General features: G+C 44.2%; 1 protein-coding gene across 1 annotated transcript in view; it reads left to right on the top strand.

Annotated features, from left to right (window-relative positions):
* Positions 1-970: 970 nt before the first annotated feature.
* Positions 971-19,022, top strand: part of Lipc (lipase C, hepatic type) — a 130,896-nt gene continuing 112,844 nt past the window's right edge. Inside the window, 2 exon segments of the mRNA XM_047534180.1 lie at positions 971-1,087; positions 1,279-1,413. Coding sequence (XP_047390136.1) covers positions 1,329-1,413 — 85 coding nt within the window. The 5' untranslated portion in view covers positions 971-1,087; positions 1,279-1,328.

The raw sequence follows: 19,022 nt of genomic DNA, 5'->3' as shown, positions 1-19,022 counted from the left end.
TCCACCTCCACCTTTGCTCACTTGCAAATCAGAGTTAGCTTTTAAAAATATGATTCAACTCATGTTACTGCACTGCTCAGAATGGCTCCTCATGTCTCATATAAAGGCCAAAAGTTTATGATGATCTCTCTCTTACTGTATGTACTCTTTGCTATTCTTAGAGCATACTTAACATGCTCTGACCTCAGGGCCTTTGCACTGACTGCCTAAAGCACTTTTCCCCCAAGATTTCCATGGGGGCAATTCCCTCAACTCCCTCAAACCTTTGTTCTAAGTTCAACTTCCCAACAAGATTCCCTCTGTCCACTCTGTTTAAAATCAGTACCTCTTCCCTCCTCAACCCTTTTCTTTTTCCACTGTTCTTACTGCATCTACCAATCTACATCAATCTCTTCTTTATTATGTCTATGGCCTATTATCTGACTCCTCCTACCCTTATTGGTACATAAACTCCACAAGGACTAAAATCTTTGTTTTATTCATGACTGTATTCCAAATGCCTAGAACAGTGCCTGGCACTGAACAGATGAATAAAATTTAAATAGCGCTACAGACCCAAGGAAGGTGACCAGTGCCCTGCACTGCCGCATTCCCATCCCCCTACCTGGTTTTGCTGAGTGGCCTTTCTTCTCAGTCCTTCCCTCAGTTGAGCACTAATTAACACAGAGGAGGAAAGAGCTGTTTACTCTGGGGCCATCGCTCAATGGGATCCTTAGCAAGGACATCTTTGCTTGACTCTCTCAACTTCTTGCACTGAAGTCCAGGACGTTCTACCCCTTTCAGCTGTAGAAACATTTCCTTACCACTCTTTGGCCACAGGCATCGGCAATTTTGCCAAACTCAAGAGAGGATGGACCCTCTGGGGGTTCTCAGCAGGCAGGGTGCTTTCCTGCTCTGTGAGCTTAGTCTGCAATTTGAAATCCGTGAGAGGCATCCCCGCCTGCAGTGCTGCCAGAGAGAGACTTGGGCAATGCAGAGGCCACCTACTCCTGACTTTTGACAGAATTTCCAAACACAACACGTTAACTTTAAATTGACTAATTTGGAACTATGACCTTTGCCCAAGAAGATAAGAATACATGACAAGGTATTTTATTTTCAAAATATATCAGAATTAAAAGACACTTTTGTGAATGGATCTTTTTGGTATTAGATATAAGTAGATTTGGGGTTGGGGGCATCAAAGAAAATATCCACACACGAGACAACATGTTAAAGGTTAATAATTAATGGCAGCCTTCCCTAGCAAAGTATTAATAGACATTCTGGTCTCGTTAGCTCCAGAAATTAGCAAGAAGACCTCAGACCCTGGGTGAGAGAGGAGAAAAATGGGAAGTCCCCTGCGTGTCTCCATTGTCTTGGTTTTATGCATCTTTACCCAATCAAGTGCCCCTGGACAGAGCCTGGAACCAGGTAAGAGCCAATCTTTTCTCTGGAGATGGGCCTGGATTTTTCTTTGTTAAGTGTGTGTCACAGAGATTGATTGCAAGGGATAGAGCTTGCTTCAGAAAATAGGAGGTGGTTCTATGAGTGGCACCCCAGGTTCAAGGGACATGTAGCACTTTGTAAACAGGACTAAAATTTTAGAAAAACTACTCTGGAAGTCACCGTAAAAGTGCCTGCAGCTAGCAACTGAGTCTCTCACACATCTGATGTGGACCCAGTCATGCTAAGACTTCTTCAGTGGAGAATGATCTGAAAGACTTGGGATCTTCCTGAGAGTTAATTTGGCATCTCATTTGCAGCTGGGGAGCACAGCATGCAATGAAAGGCTCTATCTTGCTGGGGTTGTGGAGTTGCCTGGCTCTCTCCACAGAGAGGGATTTCAGTCCTAGTTCTCCTCAGGTCTACAGTAGGGATAGCACTGCACATTTTCTAGTCTTGACTTTTCTGCCTAAGTTTTTCTTGAAGCCTGAAGAATCCAACAGCAGCCCCTTATGTTTTGTCTGTAATTTTATCAACTAGACTGATGGCTAAAAACAAATCCAAAAGCTCAATCAGGTAGGTGGAGTCCAGGTTCCTGCCTGAACAGTGCAAGAGATCAATAAGTGACAGATATGAAATTACCTGAAATTGTCTGAATAACTTGTCCAAACAATGGGTATTTGTCAAGAACTAGTAGCAATATAGAAACTGCTTAGAATTTTCTTTCCTCAAAGACTGTGCTTGAAGGGAGTTACAAAAACTTTGGGAATCAGGAATTTACTAACAGGATATATAATTGAAAACTCCAGAAAAATTTTCCCCTTTAAGGAAAAGGGCTGTTCCTTTGCATTTGATTATTATTCTGTATTCTAGGTCAGTTACTTATTAGTAGTATTATTGGTACCATTCACTGAGTATTTCATGGGCCAAGTACTATGCTAATTATTTAACATTCATCACCTCATTTTAAAGCTACATCCAAAAATGGACTGTACATAATAAGTTAGAGCAGGTAAAATTGCTGGTGACTTTTATTCCCTGGGTTCACAGTGATTTCACTAAATCTCTGCCTTTTGGCCCACCATGTTGTGTTTGTTTAATGTTCTTATTGAAATATAACATGTCTGGAAAAGAACCTGTACCCTAAGTCCTCAATGAATTTTCACAAATAGAACCAGCACCCACAGCCACCTCTGTTCCCCTTTGAGCCTTCACATACATGGCTTGGCCCATCAGGGACTTGTTAGTGGAAGCACATACTATGTGCTCCCTGGCACTTGGCTTCTTTTATTCACTGTTGCGTTTGTGAGCGGCACCCTGAGGTTCCTGGTAGTGGTAGCTCCTATGCCGTAGCTGCTGGAGCATGTCATTGGGTGAACACACCTCACTTCATTCATCGTTTCTACTATTGATTGGCCTGAACTGTTTCTGCAAATGGGATTTGAGCCTTTGAAGCCACCAGTGCTGAAGCAGAGGTTGAAGCGAGGCACACCCCCTCACACACACCCATGTCTGGGTATTGTCCAGATTTTTCTCAAAAATCTCATCATCCTGCTGTTTTCCCAGGTTTAAAAAGCAGAGGGAAGTGTCGATGATTAGCAGGAGGGCCCCTCAGGAAAGAGGACCAGAGTCAGGAGGCCTCTTGCTCCCTTGAAACCAGACTCTCTTGGCAGAATTTTTTCTGCAAGGCGTGAGCCCCTTCTGTGTGCATTTGCCTGGTGCCATGTCCTCCGGGGGAAATTGCAGTGATGCCAGCATCTTTCGGTGGAACCCTTGGCACATGAGCTTCTATACCAGTGGCTCCCAGTGGGGACACTTTTACCCTGCAGGGGACAATCCACAATGCATGGAGATGTTTTGGGTTGTCACAAGCAGAGAGAGTGCTTCCCCTCCATCTGTAGTAGGTTAAGCCAGGAAGGCTGCCAAACATCCTACAGTGCACAGGAGAGCCCACGACAATGAAGTTTCCCACCCGAGATGCCACAACTGAGAAACCGTGGTGTCTGCCAAGCCTCAGCGTCACTAATCAAAGCCAGGATGACTAGTCCTTCCCCCTGTCCCCCACCCCTCCCAGGCTACTTCTTCTATTACTAATAATACTTCCCTAATGGATTTGCTCGTCTACTGTAGACCCAGTATGTGTCGAGTACCATGTCAACATTTTATCTCACACTCACCTAGCAGTTGAATAACCCAGCAATTAAGAGTCTTGCCCAAGGGTCCATGGATGATCAGGGAAGAGCTGGTGGAGGTTCCTGGAGTCTCAGTCCGTCTCCTGAGGCTCCAGCTCTCTCCATTGTGTCTGTGCCCAGTGACTTGATAGCCAAAGGGCTCTAGAAAACCAGTCGGCTCAGTGCCTCTCACAGGGAGGCAGATTTAGACAGTTCTTCCTGCCTGTCAGCACCAAGGGGGACCAGATGCTATGAGCCTCTTGAAGGCCAACGACATTGGCTCCATGGCCAGCCCTCACTGCCAAGTCCCAGGTCTACCCCACTGGTGTTGCCTCTAGACTAACACTGTTCCAAGTGGTAGCTGGAGCTGCTCTGGGACCTTGCCAGACCCCACTTCCTCTGCCTCAGGTGTCTTCCACTGCCATCAGTCCCAGTCACAGATGCCGAAGCCTAGAAGCAGCTGCAGCCCATCCACACAGTCATTTAGTACCATGACAGTGTACACGACCAAAAGTCACACACAAGGCAGGCTGTACCCAGACATTCTGTCTTGGGAAACCCCCAAAAACTATATTTTATGTGAGATTCAGCTATCAATATTTGTCATATTAGAAATTGAAACAGAACTCTTAAAAAGAGTTTGCTAGTGCTTTTAAAAATAACAATAAGCCCATCACATGTTAACATATATAACATAATTTTATAAAAAATAACTTGCATTTTCCAAATAATAACCCAAAAGATAAATCAAAAGAGTGACGTTTAAAATTTTTTTATGTTTTTTTAATTTTATTTTTAAAGACTGCAATTTGATTCATTGTACACAAATGGGGTACAACTTTTCATTTCTATGGTTGTACATGATGTAGATTCACACCATTCATGTAATCCTATAAATACATAGGGTAATACTATCTCATTCTGCTATCTTTTCATACCCCACCTCCTCCCACCCCATTTTCCTCTACACCATCCAAAGTTCCTCCATTCTTCTCTTGCCCCCCCCACCCCCACTTCGTGTTATGCATCATCATCCTCATCAGAGAAAACATTCAGCCTTTGGTTTTTTGGGCTTGGCTTATTTCACATAGCATGATATTCTCCAACTCCATTCATTTACCTGCAAATGCCATAATTTTATTCTTCTTTATGACTGAGTAATATTCCATTGTGTATATATACCACAGTTTCTTTATCCATTCATCGATTGAAGGGCATCTAGGTTGGTTCCACAATATAGCCATTGTGAATTGAGCAGCTATGAACATTGATGTGGCTGCATCACTGTAGTATGGTGATTTTAAGTCCTTTGAGTATAAACCAAGGAGTGGGATAGCTGGGTCAAATGGTGGGTCCATTCCAAGATTTTTGAGGAATCTCCATACTACTTTCCATAGTGGCTGCACCAATTTGCAACTCCACCAGCAATGTATAAGTGTACCTTTTCCCCCACATCCATGCCAACACTTATTATTGCTTGTGTTCTTGATAATAGTCATTCTAATTGGAGTTAAATAATATCTTAGGGTGATTTTAATTTTCATTTCTCTAATTACTAGAGAGAATGAGCACTTTTTCATATATTTATTGATCACCAGTATATCTTCTTCTGTGAACTGTCTGCCCAGTTCCTTATCCCATTTATTGATTGGGTTATTTGCATTTTTGGTGTAAAGTTTTTTAAGTTCTTTATAAATTCTGGAGGTTAGTGCTCTGTCTGATATGTATGTGGAAAAGATTTTCTCCCACTCTGTAGGCTCTTTTTTCACATGGTTGATTGTTTCCATGGCTGAGAAAAAACTTTTTGTTTGAATCTATCACATTTATTGATTCTTGCTTTTATTTCTTGTGCTGTTGGGGGTCTTGTTAAGGAAGTCTGGTCCTAAGTCAACATGATGAAGATTCAGGCCTACTTTTTCTTCTATTTGGTGAAGGGTCTCAGGTCTAATTCCTAGATCCTTGATCCATTTAAAGTTGAGTTTTGTACAGGGTGAGAGATAGGGGTTTAATTTCATTTTACCACATATGGATTTCCAGTTTTGCCAGCACCATTTGTTGAAGAGGCTATCTTTTCTCCATAAGTTTGTGGCATCTTTGTCTAGTATGAGATAACTGTACTTATTTGGGTATGTCTCCATGTCTTCTATCCTGTACCATGGTCTACCTGTTGATTTTGGTGTCAATACCATGCCATTTTTGTTACTATTGCTGTATAGTAGAGTTTAAGGTCTGGTATTGGGATACCTGCTGTATCAAGGAGTGACTTTTTTTTACCAAGAAATTTTGTGAATCTATTTAATGTCTGGCTTAATAGAAGACAGCTGGGTTCTCTTATCTGTTTCTAGAGTTTATTGTGATATGTTGGTTTGTTTGACATCTATGAAGAAAATCTGGTCCCCCATGTAGGAAGAAGGGGGACATGCTTGGAAATTCCTTGGGGCCTTGGTCCACATTGAGAACTGCTGCATTTGTGCAAGCAACACTTACAGTAGTGGACTTCCCAGCCTGCCCCTGCCCCACTGGGACTTCCCAGCCAATCAAGGGTGGACCAGGGCAGGAGAAGTTGGCAATAAGTGAGTGTTTGTCCCTGGAGCATTAGGACCAAATGTTGGTCTGTCTTCCATTATCACAATTCTAAATAATGTCTTTGACAAAAACAAAATTCAAAAAAAAAAAAAATTCTTCCCAGCAACACTACTTTCTTGGTCTAAGTTCTAAATAACTTCTATGGTTATTGTTGGGTTTTATTAATATACATGTAAACTTCAAATTATCATACTTTTATTACTTATCCTTTAATAAGTTTGTTTTCTACACTGATGTTAATTTAAAGAATCTGCAGTTGGCACCGATACTCACAGACTAGAGAGAGATGCGCTCCTTGTTGGGGTAAGTGTAATGGTTCAAACTCCTTTCAATTCGCTTAGAAATATCTGATCCCCAGTGGTGCTTACTACCTGTTCCTGCATTTAAACAGCAGACTCAAAAAAAAAAAAATGACAGCATTGTGATTGCAAAGACAAAAACACAGAACTTGAGTTACTTCCACTCTGTTATCCTATGTGATCCCCATCCTGAGATTTTTTGTGTGTGTTTAAAATTTAAAGCAATAAAGCAGAGTATGAACTGTGAAGTATAAGAATTGGTTTGTAAAGTAGAAATTTGGGCTTATACAAGAAAAAATTTTGCTGCATTTGAATATCTTAGACTTGAAATTTACTCTTCTTTTAATTGTTCATTTAAAACTAAAGAATGAATCAAGAAAATGATGATTATTGATCTTTGCATATATGTTACTGAAAAATAACTTTGTCTCATGGAACAGAGGCATATTATAATGATACCATTTTAATGTCAAAAACAATGCATGTGGTACTGTGTCTAATCAAGGAGATTAAACACGTATATAAAAAGTTTTCACAACAGAGCAAGGAAAGTAATGGTGCCCACTAGAGAGGAGCAAGCGGAGGCAGAGAGTTCACCTCCTAGTGCAGGGTTTGCAGAAGACTCCTAAGAGGAGGTAGCATGTGTGCAGAGCCTGGAGGGATGGAATCTGGACAAAAGAAAAGGAGGCTTTCCTTATGCAGAAGCAAAGGTACAGCTATGATAAAGTGCAAGTGATTTTCAAACCCAAACACCTTCCAAAGGCCATCTGTGGGGGAGGAAGGGAAAAGAGGTGAGAGAAGGGGACCAGGAGAAGGAGGAAGAGGGTGAGGGAGGAGGAGAAAACAACTCAGAAAGGTGTTCATAGCTAAACCAACTAAACTGCAACAAACTGTAGACAACTCCATTGTCCAGCAATAAACCATCAAGGATGGGGAGTCTGGCTATTGCCAAGTCCGCCTTTAAAGCAAGCATTGTTTTAGATGCCTACTGCTGAAAGTTCCAGAAGTCTTTGGGAATGAAAATATGGGGTTCAGAAATAAAAGGCTTATTGCTGGTCCTGAGACACTTATAGTTTAACACAGGGAGCTGAATCCAGGCCAGATGGCAGGTTTCAGAGAATCATGGAACCTCCTGAAGGGACCCTGAGGTTATATGTAAGGGCATTTTGAGTAGGGGACAGAGTTTATAACTTTTGACAAATTATCCAAGGGACCTGTGACCCTCAAAAATGTTCAATAACAACAGATCTTAGAGCTTTTAAATATAAATATAAAGAAATTTTATAGGCAGTAATACGGCAGGAAAACAGGACTAAATAACCTACGTGTTGAATCATAACTGAAAAAAAGGATATACAAGTATATTACCACAGATTAAAAGTATGTTAAAAGATATATAAAAAAACTGGATGGTCCTGCAGAGATTTGGGGGAGGGGTGCTATTTAAATTTTTTGTTAAGTAAAAGACCCTGATTAGCCACAATTATATTACTCTTGGATTTGCCATCCCAAGAGGGCCACTGGAAAGACATCCTGCACTGACCACTCAGATCTGCCACCTCTGCCCATCTATGCAGGCTGTCAGACTCACTGCTGCCCTGAGGGGTGGAGGGCAGGGGCGGGGAGCTGCTGATCATGACAGGCATCCACCATGGCAGAGAACATCATTCATGACTAATATTTGAGGAGGCATCCAGACATGAAACTAGTCTGCCCGGGAGCATATACAGATCCGGAACAGCTGAGAGCCAGCCCCCAGCACTCTAGTGAAATCCTCTTTCCTCTGCATGAAATCCTCCACCCACTGCCAGAATTCTTGGCCTTACAGCTGAGCAGGTCTCTAGCCCTCCTAAGGGGAGTCTCCCTGGAGAAGATGTACCTAAGGCCAGAAGATCGATCTGGTTTCCACCCTACCTGCCCCTGACAGGGACCCAAGACTTGAACTCACATTCTTTAATTCTGAACTAGGTAAACAGGAACTTCAGGGCAGATTGTTGAAAGCACAGGGTCTGGAAACTAACCTGAATACACAAGTTACCATGTGATCACCCAAGCCAAAAACCAGCCGGGAGTCTGCTATCTAGTTCCCATTGTGGCCATCCCCTGTCCTATATTTCACCAACTGCCACATGCTCCAAGGCTTGTTGGGCAGTGAGAGAGGTCAGGGAGATGCTGGCCTGATTTTAGGCCTGGTCTACATACAGGGCTAAGAATTTCCAATTATATTATCCAAGGGAATATGAGCACCCCAACCTCAGCCCAGAGTGTCCCTGACATAGGGCACATAGGGCAGGGATACAGCAATTTTCACAGCCAGGAAGGTGACAAGGCACAGGTTCCAAGGAAGGAGTCCATTTTAAAGTGGGACCTTCTCTGCCAAGAACTCTTGTCCATCCTATTGGGAAAAAGGGTTAGCCAAGAGCAGGCAGGACATCTGGACCCCACCACAGGGCCACAGGAGGTTTGGTGGGACTTCTCCCCAATGGGAAAACAAACAGCAGGACATAGCCCAGTCCATCCTGCAAGGGGTAGAGGAGCCATGGTAAAATTAATAGTTGGGCTCATACACAGGCACTGAACCTGGGGCGAAGGAGACAAACTCCCACCCTTCACACACTAGAGGGAGGATTCAGGGTGTCCACCTGACTTCTCCAGAGAAGGTGCAATTCTTAGTCATGACCACTAGGTAGCGCAGTGATTTCTCAGCAGCTTCAGGATTCCAGGAGCGGGTTTCAAGTTGGGGAGATTCCTTTTCTAGATGACTCTGGAAAACTGAAGGCTGTTAGCCAATCTCCCTTCCTCTCTATTTGTAACTCCTTTTACAGAAACACTCATAGTTTTGATCTTTCCTCAATAAGGCTTGGAACAATGGGCAGGGAAAAGTGAAAAGAGACTCAGACGTGTGGAAGAGGCAGCCTCCCTGTGGATCCATGGCATTTTTGCCTGGATGAATACCAGTGGGGACCTGGGAAGCTCACTGTGGCATGGCTAGCCAATGGAGGGGGGCAGCCACAAAAAAAAAGTAGTTTTTATGAAAATATGTAGGTGACAACGTCAAATAGAATTTATGCTCTGACATTGAGGAAAAAGCAGTAAACCTAATTATATGTGTCCTGTGATTAGGAGTGTATGAAAAATGTTAGTTTGAGGGGGGAAAATACTGAAAAAGGTACAAAAATGTGTGTACTTCAGTTGCACTTGTGTTTGAAATGTTGTCTCTTCCAAATTTTGTGTATGCAATGCTTTAGCACTGTATGTACAGGGTATGTTTCATGATTTAAATGATTTTTAAAAACGTACTTCAAAATGAAGGTTTTGACTACAGCAGTCATTCTGGAACCTCAGTGTGCAACAGAAGCAACTGGAAGACTTGTGAAAATAAGATTTCTAGGCCTCATCTGCAGAGTTTCTAATTGGGCGGACCTGGGGTAGACCTAGAAATTGGCATTTCTCACAAGTTTCAAGTGATAATGCTGGTCTGGAAATCACAGAGAACCACTGGATAATCAAAAATGTTCATGGAAGAACCTAGAGTTGAGCCTAGGTTTCCTGACTTCCAAACTCCGAAGATATCATATCTTCCCACAGAAACAAGTTTGAGCCTCCAGTCCAAACCTGCCTTCATCTCCAAATCTGGGGTGAGGGGATGGGAATCCACATGAATTGCTCCCTCCATGGCAGCTATAACCCAAACAATATTTTTTTAACACTAGACATTCATGAAAATGTATTCCTCCAAAATAAAATATCAACATGTTAAAAAAAAAAAAAAGCAGTTTGGGAAGAAAAATTCCCAAGCTGGCACTCCCTTATAATGGGTTAAAAAAAAAAATAGTCACTGCAACAGCTAATTAACTATCCACTCTGAACTATTCCTTGGCATCCCTGAAAATATGATCAAGAAAATTCTTTTCACATGAGCTGGGCATTACCAGGGTTGGGCAGGGCCTGTGGGTTCTCAGTTGACTAGGACTGGCCATGACTGTGAAAAACTTTCCAGTTGACAAATGTTCCAGTTTCCTTGTCCCAAGAGAAACCAACATGGTGGGGACAAAAAAAAAAAAAAAAAAAAACACTACTCTAGCTAAAACATAAGATCAACAGCAGCAATCAACAGCATTTGTTAACCACCCACTAGATATAAGCCCCATGGTCAGTGCAAAAAACCCAATTCCATTTACCGAAAAGCTTCCTTTTGGCAGGGTCTCCAGCACTTTGCAGGTGTGTGTGTGTGTGTGTGTGTGTGTGTGTGTGTGTGTGTGCGCGCGAGCGCGCATATGTCTGTGTGACATAATTTCAACACAGTGTTATAAGTGTGCAAGTAACTATGTACAAAACATGACAAGAGGCCTGAGGCCAGACAAGTCAGCTGAGAAAGCTTTATAGAAGAGTTGAGTCTGGAAGGAAAAGAAGCCAAAGGACATTGAAAACAGATGGAAAAATATTAACCAGCCTGGACTTATAGGTCTGACAAATGATGGTGAAATTGGGAACTCATGAGAGTTTGGAATGACCCAGGGTAGGGCATGTAAAAAGAATTGACCAGAGGAGAGGGCCTCAGGGCCATCCTCAGGAGTTTGGTCTTTACCCTGGGGGCAGCTCAGGGCACCTTTAAACCTGGTGTTAGAGGAAGGGAGGGAAGTTGTGGCTACCATTCCAGGCTGGGTTGATAGCCTTAGCTCCCAGCCACTCCCTGATGGGGAGTAGTATTATCAGCAGGAAAAGGCCTGGGTGGAACTTGTCAGCCACCAGTTTTGCAAACTCACCTGGTCCTGCACCCAGACACCATCTACTCTTCCTCCAAGCCAGGCCCCAGCCTTGGGCAAGTCTCTTTGAAGTTTTCCTGTTAATTGCCATTTCAAACACTAAATCATAGGAGGGATTTACACCATGAAACTGAAACAGGAACGCATAGTAGAAACTGGAAGAGAAATCTTCCATCTTAAAATCTCTTATTCTGAGCCTGAAAAGGGAGCCACCTGGAATTCCACATCATGTTAATTTATAGACCAACAGAAATTTTACCTGTAAAAATTCATTCCCACCTGCGTTATCACTGGATTCTTACAATAACCTTGTAAACTGTGTTGGACGGGTATTACTAGCCTCATTTTATGAAGGTAAAGTTTTACCAACTAAAGACCACCAGGAACACACATGATGTCGCATGGAAATTAGTTTTCTTTGACTTACCACAGCAAGGGAGGGGGAGCCCCAGAGACATCCTGGCACCCCAGTGACTGAAGTGGAGAGAAGATGCTTAGAAGACCTGGGCTTAGACTAGATGAGTCTAAGGAAGGCTGGAGAACAGTGGGGTTCTAGGTTGGATTCTGTCAAGAGGGAGGGCATTCAATGATTGGGTATCACACATAATCTGTGAATTACTTATTATTAAATAGTTCTTACTTAGCTTAATCAGTAATATCTTGCAGGTGAGAGATGAAGCAGGGCTAAGGGGGCAAAACACAGGCAAATACAGGAGCCCAAAACACTTGATCCTATTGGTCAGAAGAGGGGAAGGTGTAATCATGTTTTGGGTCTCAGAGTGGCCTCCTCCATCTTGATGCAAACAGAGAGATGCAGAGTCCCGTGCACATGCTTATGTTCTGTGGTGATTGTCTAAGTTCAGCTGAAACATCACGGCCTGGCTGCCTGCAGGGTTGGTTTTGTGGTGTAGTGTTTCATGTTCTCTCACGCAAAGTGCATTCAGGTAATGTCTTTGAGGTCTCTCGATGTCTGTGCACTTCCTGCACTGCCTGTCTGACTCCTTCTACCTCTGATCTCTCGTGAGTAATACGCAGGGTCCCTTCCTCACTGGCTTTGTGGGCGTCAACAGCGCTAATGTGCAAGATCATCGCAGTGCCAGGAATCCTATAATGGTTACCTCCCCTGATATTGGAACCTAACTGTTTTGGGGAAAGAGAAATATGGAAGTAGATCAGGTGGTTTACACAACAGAAATTTTATTGTCTTGTGATTCCAGAAGCTAGAAGCCCAAGATCAAGGTGTCCACAGTGTTGGTTTCTCCAGAGACCTCTCTGCTTGGTTTCATATGGCTGCCTTCTCTTTGTCTCCACGTGATGCTCCTCCTTGTCTGTGTCTGTGTCCTTATTTTCTCTTCTTATAAAGACACGAGTCATGTTGGTTTAGGGTCCACCCCCAATGACCTCATTTAACTTGAATCACCTCTGTAAAGACCTTCTGTCCAAAAACAGTTGTAGTCAGAGGTACTGAGGGTTAGAACTTCAAGATGTGAATTTAAGGGGGACAAAATTCAGCCCCTAACCCCCAGCAAACACTTTTCAAGGGCTTGCTCTGACCCAGCTCCTGGGCTTCATACTGGGGATACTGTGGACACTGCAAATATATCTTTGTTCTATTTGAGTTGCAGCAACTCCTAAGGGCCTTCAGAGTTAGAAAAGAGGCTCATAAATATACATGAGATTGGAAGAAAGTAGTAAGTCCACATCAGGCCCAAACAGGGGCCTTTGCTAAGGGGGTGCAGGAAGCAAGGGCCCAACTGAGGCTCACAGGAGCCAGCTGGCAGCTAGCAGGGGGCTAAGCAGGGGAGGGGGCAGCAGCCCCTTTCAACAGAGTGATTAAGATTTTCTGGCAACACAAGCAATAACTGGCAGGAAACCAAGAAGGAGCCATTTATCTGGCTCATGTTGTGAGTAAGTGATAAAACTCACCCTCTGGCGTGGCGCTGGAAGGAGCCATCATCTTTTCGGGATGATGTGCTCAGTGTGAGTTCAAGGCGCACTTCTGTGCTGTGAGAAGTGTTTTTCCCACACAACTGCCTTCAACGAGACCGTTGCCTAGGCTTTACCGGGCCTAGGCCAAGGAGAGAGGGCCCAAGGCCAGCTGCCACCTTCTCTTGCCATGCCTGCCAAGCCCAAAAGGAAGAGCAGAATCAGCCAGCACCCAAGGACAGAGCAGGGACTGGAAGGACAGACTCCCACGCTCTACCTCATATCTGGGCTCTGGGCTCCTGGCCTAGCAGGAGCTCCTGGCTTAGCTAAAGTAAACCATGAACTCCTGAGGGAGGCCCTGGATGGCATGAGAGAACTGGGTATGGAATCTACAGACCTGAGTCTGAGGCCCAGCTACGCCACCTTATCCACAGGTGGTTCTTTAGATCTCTGTGAGTCATTAGTGGTGAGGTGATTAGTTGAAACCTCCCTGGGCTGTTCTGAAGACAAAGTAAGAATAAATGAAACACTTTTCAACTCGTCACTGCTAGTCATAAAACAAACATTTGTAAGCACTGATTTACTAAGTAACCCTGTCATTACAATAGTCACCTGATTCATGTACTACTCCCAAGGTGCTTCCCTACATTTTACTACAAAAGTAATCTAATATCAAAAGAAGTTTAAAGGAAGGTACAATGAATTGCCATATTCCCTCCAGATAGACTCGGTAATTGTTAGCCTTGATGTATTTGCTTAACTCAAGTACATGCACTTTTATGAGTGTGTGCTATAGAACCATTGAGAGGGAAAGGGAGAGATTCACACACATACCTATATGTTCTGTTTGAAAGTTGTGGATATCACAATAATTCAGTGTTAAATATTTATACATCAGCCTTCATCTTTTAATAAGAACGTCTCCTAAGTAGCTTCAGTACCACTGCCTAAAAAAATTAAAAATAATTTCACATTGTCCAATATCCAGTTCATATCCTAATTTCCCCAATTGACCCAAGAGTCTTATATGTGGCATTTTTCAAACCAGGACCCAGTCAAGATTCTCCAACTCCCTTTCCTTTTTTGGTCCCTTTTGTTTCTCCCAGGCTGAGGTTGTGAGTCCTCAGCACTTGGTGCCAACACCTGTGCTTGCCCCTGGCCCTGACCCCTTTCAGATTGCTCTTCTGTGGCACCTGGTTTGTTGCTTTTTCATTATCTGCCTTCAATCCTCTCCCTGCTGGAGTGAGAGGGCCTCCAGGCAGGGCTGTCCCCATCACCATTGCATCCCAGGACCTGCTTAAGCTGGTGTGGAGTCTGCCCATCGCAAGAGAATGTTGAGCGTTTGCCTCCTTGTCAAAGTTCCAGGTCGTGTACACTTTTTAAAAGTGAGTGAGTTTCAAGTAATTTTATCTGTGAATTCCACAGCCCTGTTGGAAGTCATGGAAAATGTCCCTAAGATGCAGGAGACATAGGCCAGTTCTGCCCAACTTCCCCACCTGGAAACATGCGGACTCTGGAGCTGGGGCTGGGGCTCAGTGGTAGAGCGCTTGCCTGGCACGTGTGAGGCACTGGGTTCAATCCTCAGCACCACATAAAAATAAATAAATAAAATAAATGTATTGTGTCCATCTATGACTAAAAAAAAACTATATATATATATGAAAAAAAAAAAAAAACATAGGGACTCTGAAGTCATCTGGGTTCCTCCTTAGAGTCTGCACTCCACCCCTGAGATAGTGCTAGCAAATAGAAAGCCAGAGATGCTGGCCAGACCTCAGGCCTCCTCTGCAATACACAGGCACAGGGGCCCTTGAGAAGCTGGCTCTGTTCCCATTATGGATCTCAGGGAAGTGATTCTGAGTCCTTTGGGTTTCCATGGAGCCAGAAAACCACTTCCAGATCAGTGAAAGGGGAGAAGGGATGTATATCATACACACTGAGTTGGTGACGCCTTCTCCAGTATGAATTCCCCATGGTGCTCACTACCTTAATGGGAGTTTTAAGCTACCCCAGCTTCAGATGATCCTCTCTAAAGCAGAGCTTCTCAAGCTTTAATGTGCATATGAGTCACGTGGGACGTTTGATAACATGAACATTCTTTACAGCAGAACTGGGATGGGCTTCAAGATCCTGCACTTCTAACAAGTGTCCACCTGATGCCAATACCACAGGCCCCAGCACCACATTTTGAGAAACTATCTTTTAGACGACACCAAAGAGCTCCTCATCTACTCAGTGAACTAATAATTAGTACCTATCACTAGACATCAGGCAGTGAGCTAGCACAGGAGGAATAGGGATGGGAAGAAATACTAGGATGAATGAGATGCAGTCCTTTGACCCAAATCCAGCTGCATGTGCTTTATTACTATGTCTAGCATGTTGCATAAATTGACTGCATTCTTACAACAACCTATAATCTATAAAAGATATTTTTATTCTTGTTTTACATATGAGGAAACGGGGACTGACGCAGCCTAGTTGCTGTCCAGACTAGTGAAAGGACAAGGTGGGGTGTGAATCGAGGTCTAACTGAGTCCAAGGTGTGGTCATTCCCCACGCTCCTCTCTCCCTTGATCACTTGGTCCAGATGCCTTCCCCCCCGATGGAGAAGGCACAGGGACCAACCCAACTAGTGTGGGCCTCACCTTTGAAGCAGACCTCACAGTGGCCCCGGGGAGATGGGGTTGGGAGCAGGCAGGCAACTCTAAGTAACCACAGAGAGGTGAATTAGTACCTGGACAGTTGCCCCAGGTTGCCTTCCCTGTTTTAGGTCACTGATTTTGCTGATGAGATCCAAGCCCTTTGTAATAAGTTCCTAATATGGTGTCAGACACAGCCCACACTATCAAACTTCAGCCACAGATTATAGTTCAAACATTGTCACCAAATGACTATGACTTTCAGTCCATCACTCCCTGGGAAGTGCTGGACTTGGAAGGCTTGAAGCTCTTCGTGGCCCTCCTCTCTTACAAAAGTTTTCGAAGCAACTCTTCCAGCTTCCTGCTCAGCAGGGATTTAAGGCATTCGTCACTTTCCCACTCAAGGCCCAGCTCTATCTTCTTAGTCCCAGGGTTCTCTGGGGCTCATGCCACAGTACTCCTTCCTGACCAACTTCACATACATTGGCTGAGCACGTGCTCTGCATCAGGCCCTGTGCTCAGGGCTGGGATCAAGGCAAAAAAATACCTTCCCTCCCTGGGGAAGGGAACTAGACCAGATTGCAGGCACTCAGGCCCAGGAAATGGAGGCCCTCCCTGACACAGCCCAGCAGAGGCAGGCAGGCCCAAGTGGGCATTGTCCCCACTGCGAGGCCTTGCTAAGTGCTTTTCCCAGGATATTCCATTTAATCTCCCCATAACACCATGGTATAGGTGTTATCATTGGTTCTATTTTTAAAATAGAGGGTTGGGCATGTAGCTTACTGGTAGATGCTTGCTTAACATGCACGAGACCCTGGGTTTGATCCCCAACATCACCAAAGGAAAGAAAGAAAGAGAAAACAGACTTGCAAAGGACAAATGACTAGCCCAAAGCCACACAGTTAATAAGGGTTTAATGAAATAATGTATATAAAAACCCTTAGCAGTATGTCAGGCAAATATAAATAAATGATAACTAAAAAGCCTTTTCAAATGGCAGAGCAGGGAACAGGAGCCAAGTTATCTACAATTGTAGACAACAAACTGATGAGTGGGAGAAAGGCCTCTTGTCCCCCTGGAGGACAACAGCCAGGCTTGGGATTAGCCACATATAAGGAGAAAACTGCTTAGATGGGAAGTAGAAGGAATCTTGTAGAGGGTTCGGTCAGCTCCAAAGTGCTTGGTGGGTGCACACTGGGCAGTGGAAGCACTAACAGGGTGAGTGCCCAGGGGAAAAGGGACAATTAGTCCTGCTTGAGAGGCTCCCCAGGGCCCCCATCCTTCCTAGATGGCTGCAGAAGCCAGTCTAGGCACAGCCCAGGCTCAGCTGCTCCATGTGTCAGCTGTCGCGCTCCTCGTCTGGGTAATGGAGTGTTAAGAAGCATGTTGGAAGCCATCAATTAGTGCTTAACTCCATGTTCGTTGGGTTGTATTTCCAAGAATGCACCACTAAGATCCACAGCAGAGGTAAATCTCTCTCCTTTCTCATTCGATGGCTTAGAATTAAAATGCCACCCAACAGTCTCTTCCAAAGAAATTGAGATTTATGGGTCACTGTCAATATCAACACATGTTAACCATTATTTGAAAGTCTCCTTGCTCCTTGGGACTGATTACTATTTACTTTGAAAGATAAATGTAGCTTTATAATCCATGTGGGTTGCTAGGAGAAATGGGTCTTAATGTTTCTTTTCTTGGAGACGTTTTTCATTTCATTTCATTTCATTCTGTTTTGCCTGGCAGTGTGAGCCCCACCCTGCCCATCATCTCTCAGAGAATCCAGTGTTCTCTGAGGCTCTAGAAAAATGACAAGAGAAACCAGCCTCTTCTAAGGTCATCAGCATGACAATCTGGAGAGACCCTTTGCTTCTCAACAGCCAAACTGCCCCTGACCCCTGAGCTCAAGTCCTTGGTTTAAGCCAGGCTTAAGACACCCAAGGAGCTTGTTGGAGGAGCAAGAGGTGTCCCCTCTGGAACACTTCTGGCCCTTTGTGTTGCTTATGAAAACTGAGGCAGAAACTGAATCATTTTGGTCAGTGGCTCTCAAATTTAGTGTGCTTCCAACTCCCTTGCCAAGCTTGTTGTACCCCAGGGCCCCTCTCCAGAGTTCCTGGTTCAGTAGGCCCAGGGAGATACCAGAAATGTGTATTTCCAGCAAGGTTCCAGGTGATACTAATACTGGTGCCAGATCTGGATTCCACCAGCTTAGAACAAGAGTGGGAAGTAGTAAAGGCCATGAGTGGGAGAGATGAGGCTGCCGGCAGTGTTTGGCACTCTGGGAAAAGAATAACACCCTCTAAAAGGGAACTTCATTAAATTTCACTGGGCAGTGTATATTTTTAGTTCTTCTATATGAAACATTCAGTTAAAGGTCAATTTCCATCAATACACTGTAAATCTGAATCTATTCTGGAAATGTGTCAAAGTACTAAACAAGTCACCCTTGACGGGGTGGTCAGCTATACCCAAGTTGCTAGGAAGAGCAAGGTGCAGGTAAGTGAAACTATTAGGTGGAAGTTGTAGGGAGGTTCCTGGTGTTGATAACAGAGCCTGCAGTGCTAAAGTCCCCAAGAGAGTTTCCCTGCAGCAGTCAGGGCTTTCAGATGAAATTGGGGGGCTGGGGAGATAGCTCAGTCGGTAGAGTGCTTGCCTTGTAAGCACAAGGCCCTGGGTTCGATCCCCAGCACCCAAAAAAAAAAAAAAAAAAAAAAAAACAGATGAAATTGGGCCCAAAGCAACAAAGGGTACAGTCTACAGATGCCAGGGTTCCATGTTGAACATCAGAAGGCCCTTGGAGACAGATGACAGCTTTCACTTTGCACTGGGGACCTTACACTGCAATGAGCTGCAAGAATCCTCCAGGAAACATGCTGGAAAGAACCGTGGTGCCCCAAAGCCAGGCTGCCCCAAACCCTCCCTATCAAAGTGCAGTGAACCACAGAAGTCGTCATTCAGGAGCCATTACTGGGGAGTGGGCAACCCCAGAGAAACCAAATGCCCCAGTGCTCAACAGGTCAGGAGACTGTTTCAGAGACACAGGTCCAGTGACAGGAAAAAGGCAGGTAAAAACACCCAATGATGGCATCCATTGGGACTTTGGGTCACAAGGACAGAAACTCAACTCAGATTAACTTTAGCAAAAAAGGGGAGTTTATTTCCTTACATAACAGTGATGTCCTAAATATAAGTTTCAGCCTCAGCTGGATC

This window comes from Sciurus carolinensis, chromosome 2 (assembly GCF_902686445.1).
Source record: "Sciurus carolinensis chromosome 2, mSciCar1.2, whole genome shotgun sequence".
NCBI lineage: Eukaryota > Metazoa > Chordata > Mammalia > Rodentia > Sciuridae > Sciurus > Sciurus carolinensis.
This window is presented reverse-complemented; position numbering and strand designations above follow the sequence as displayed.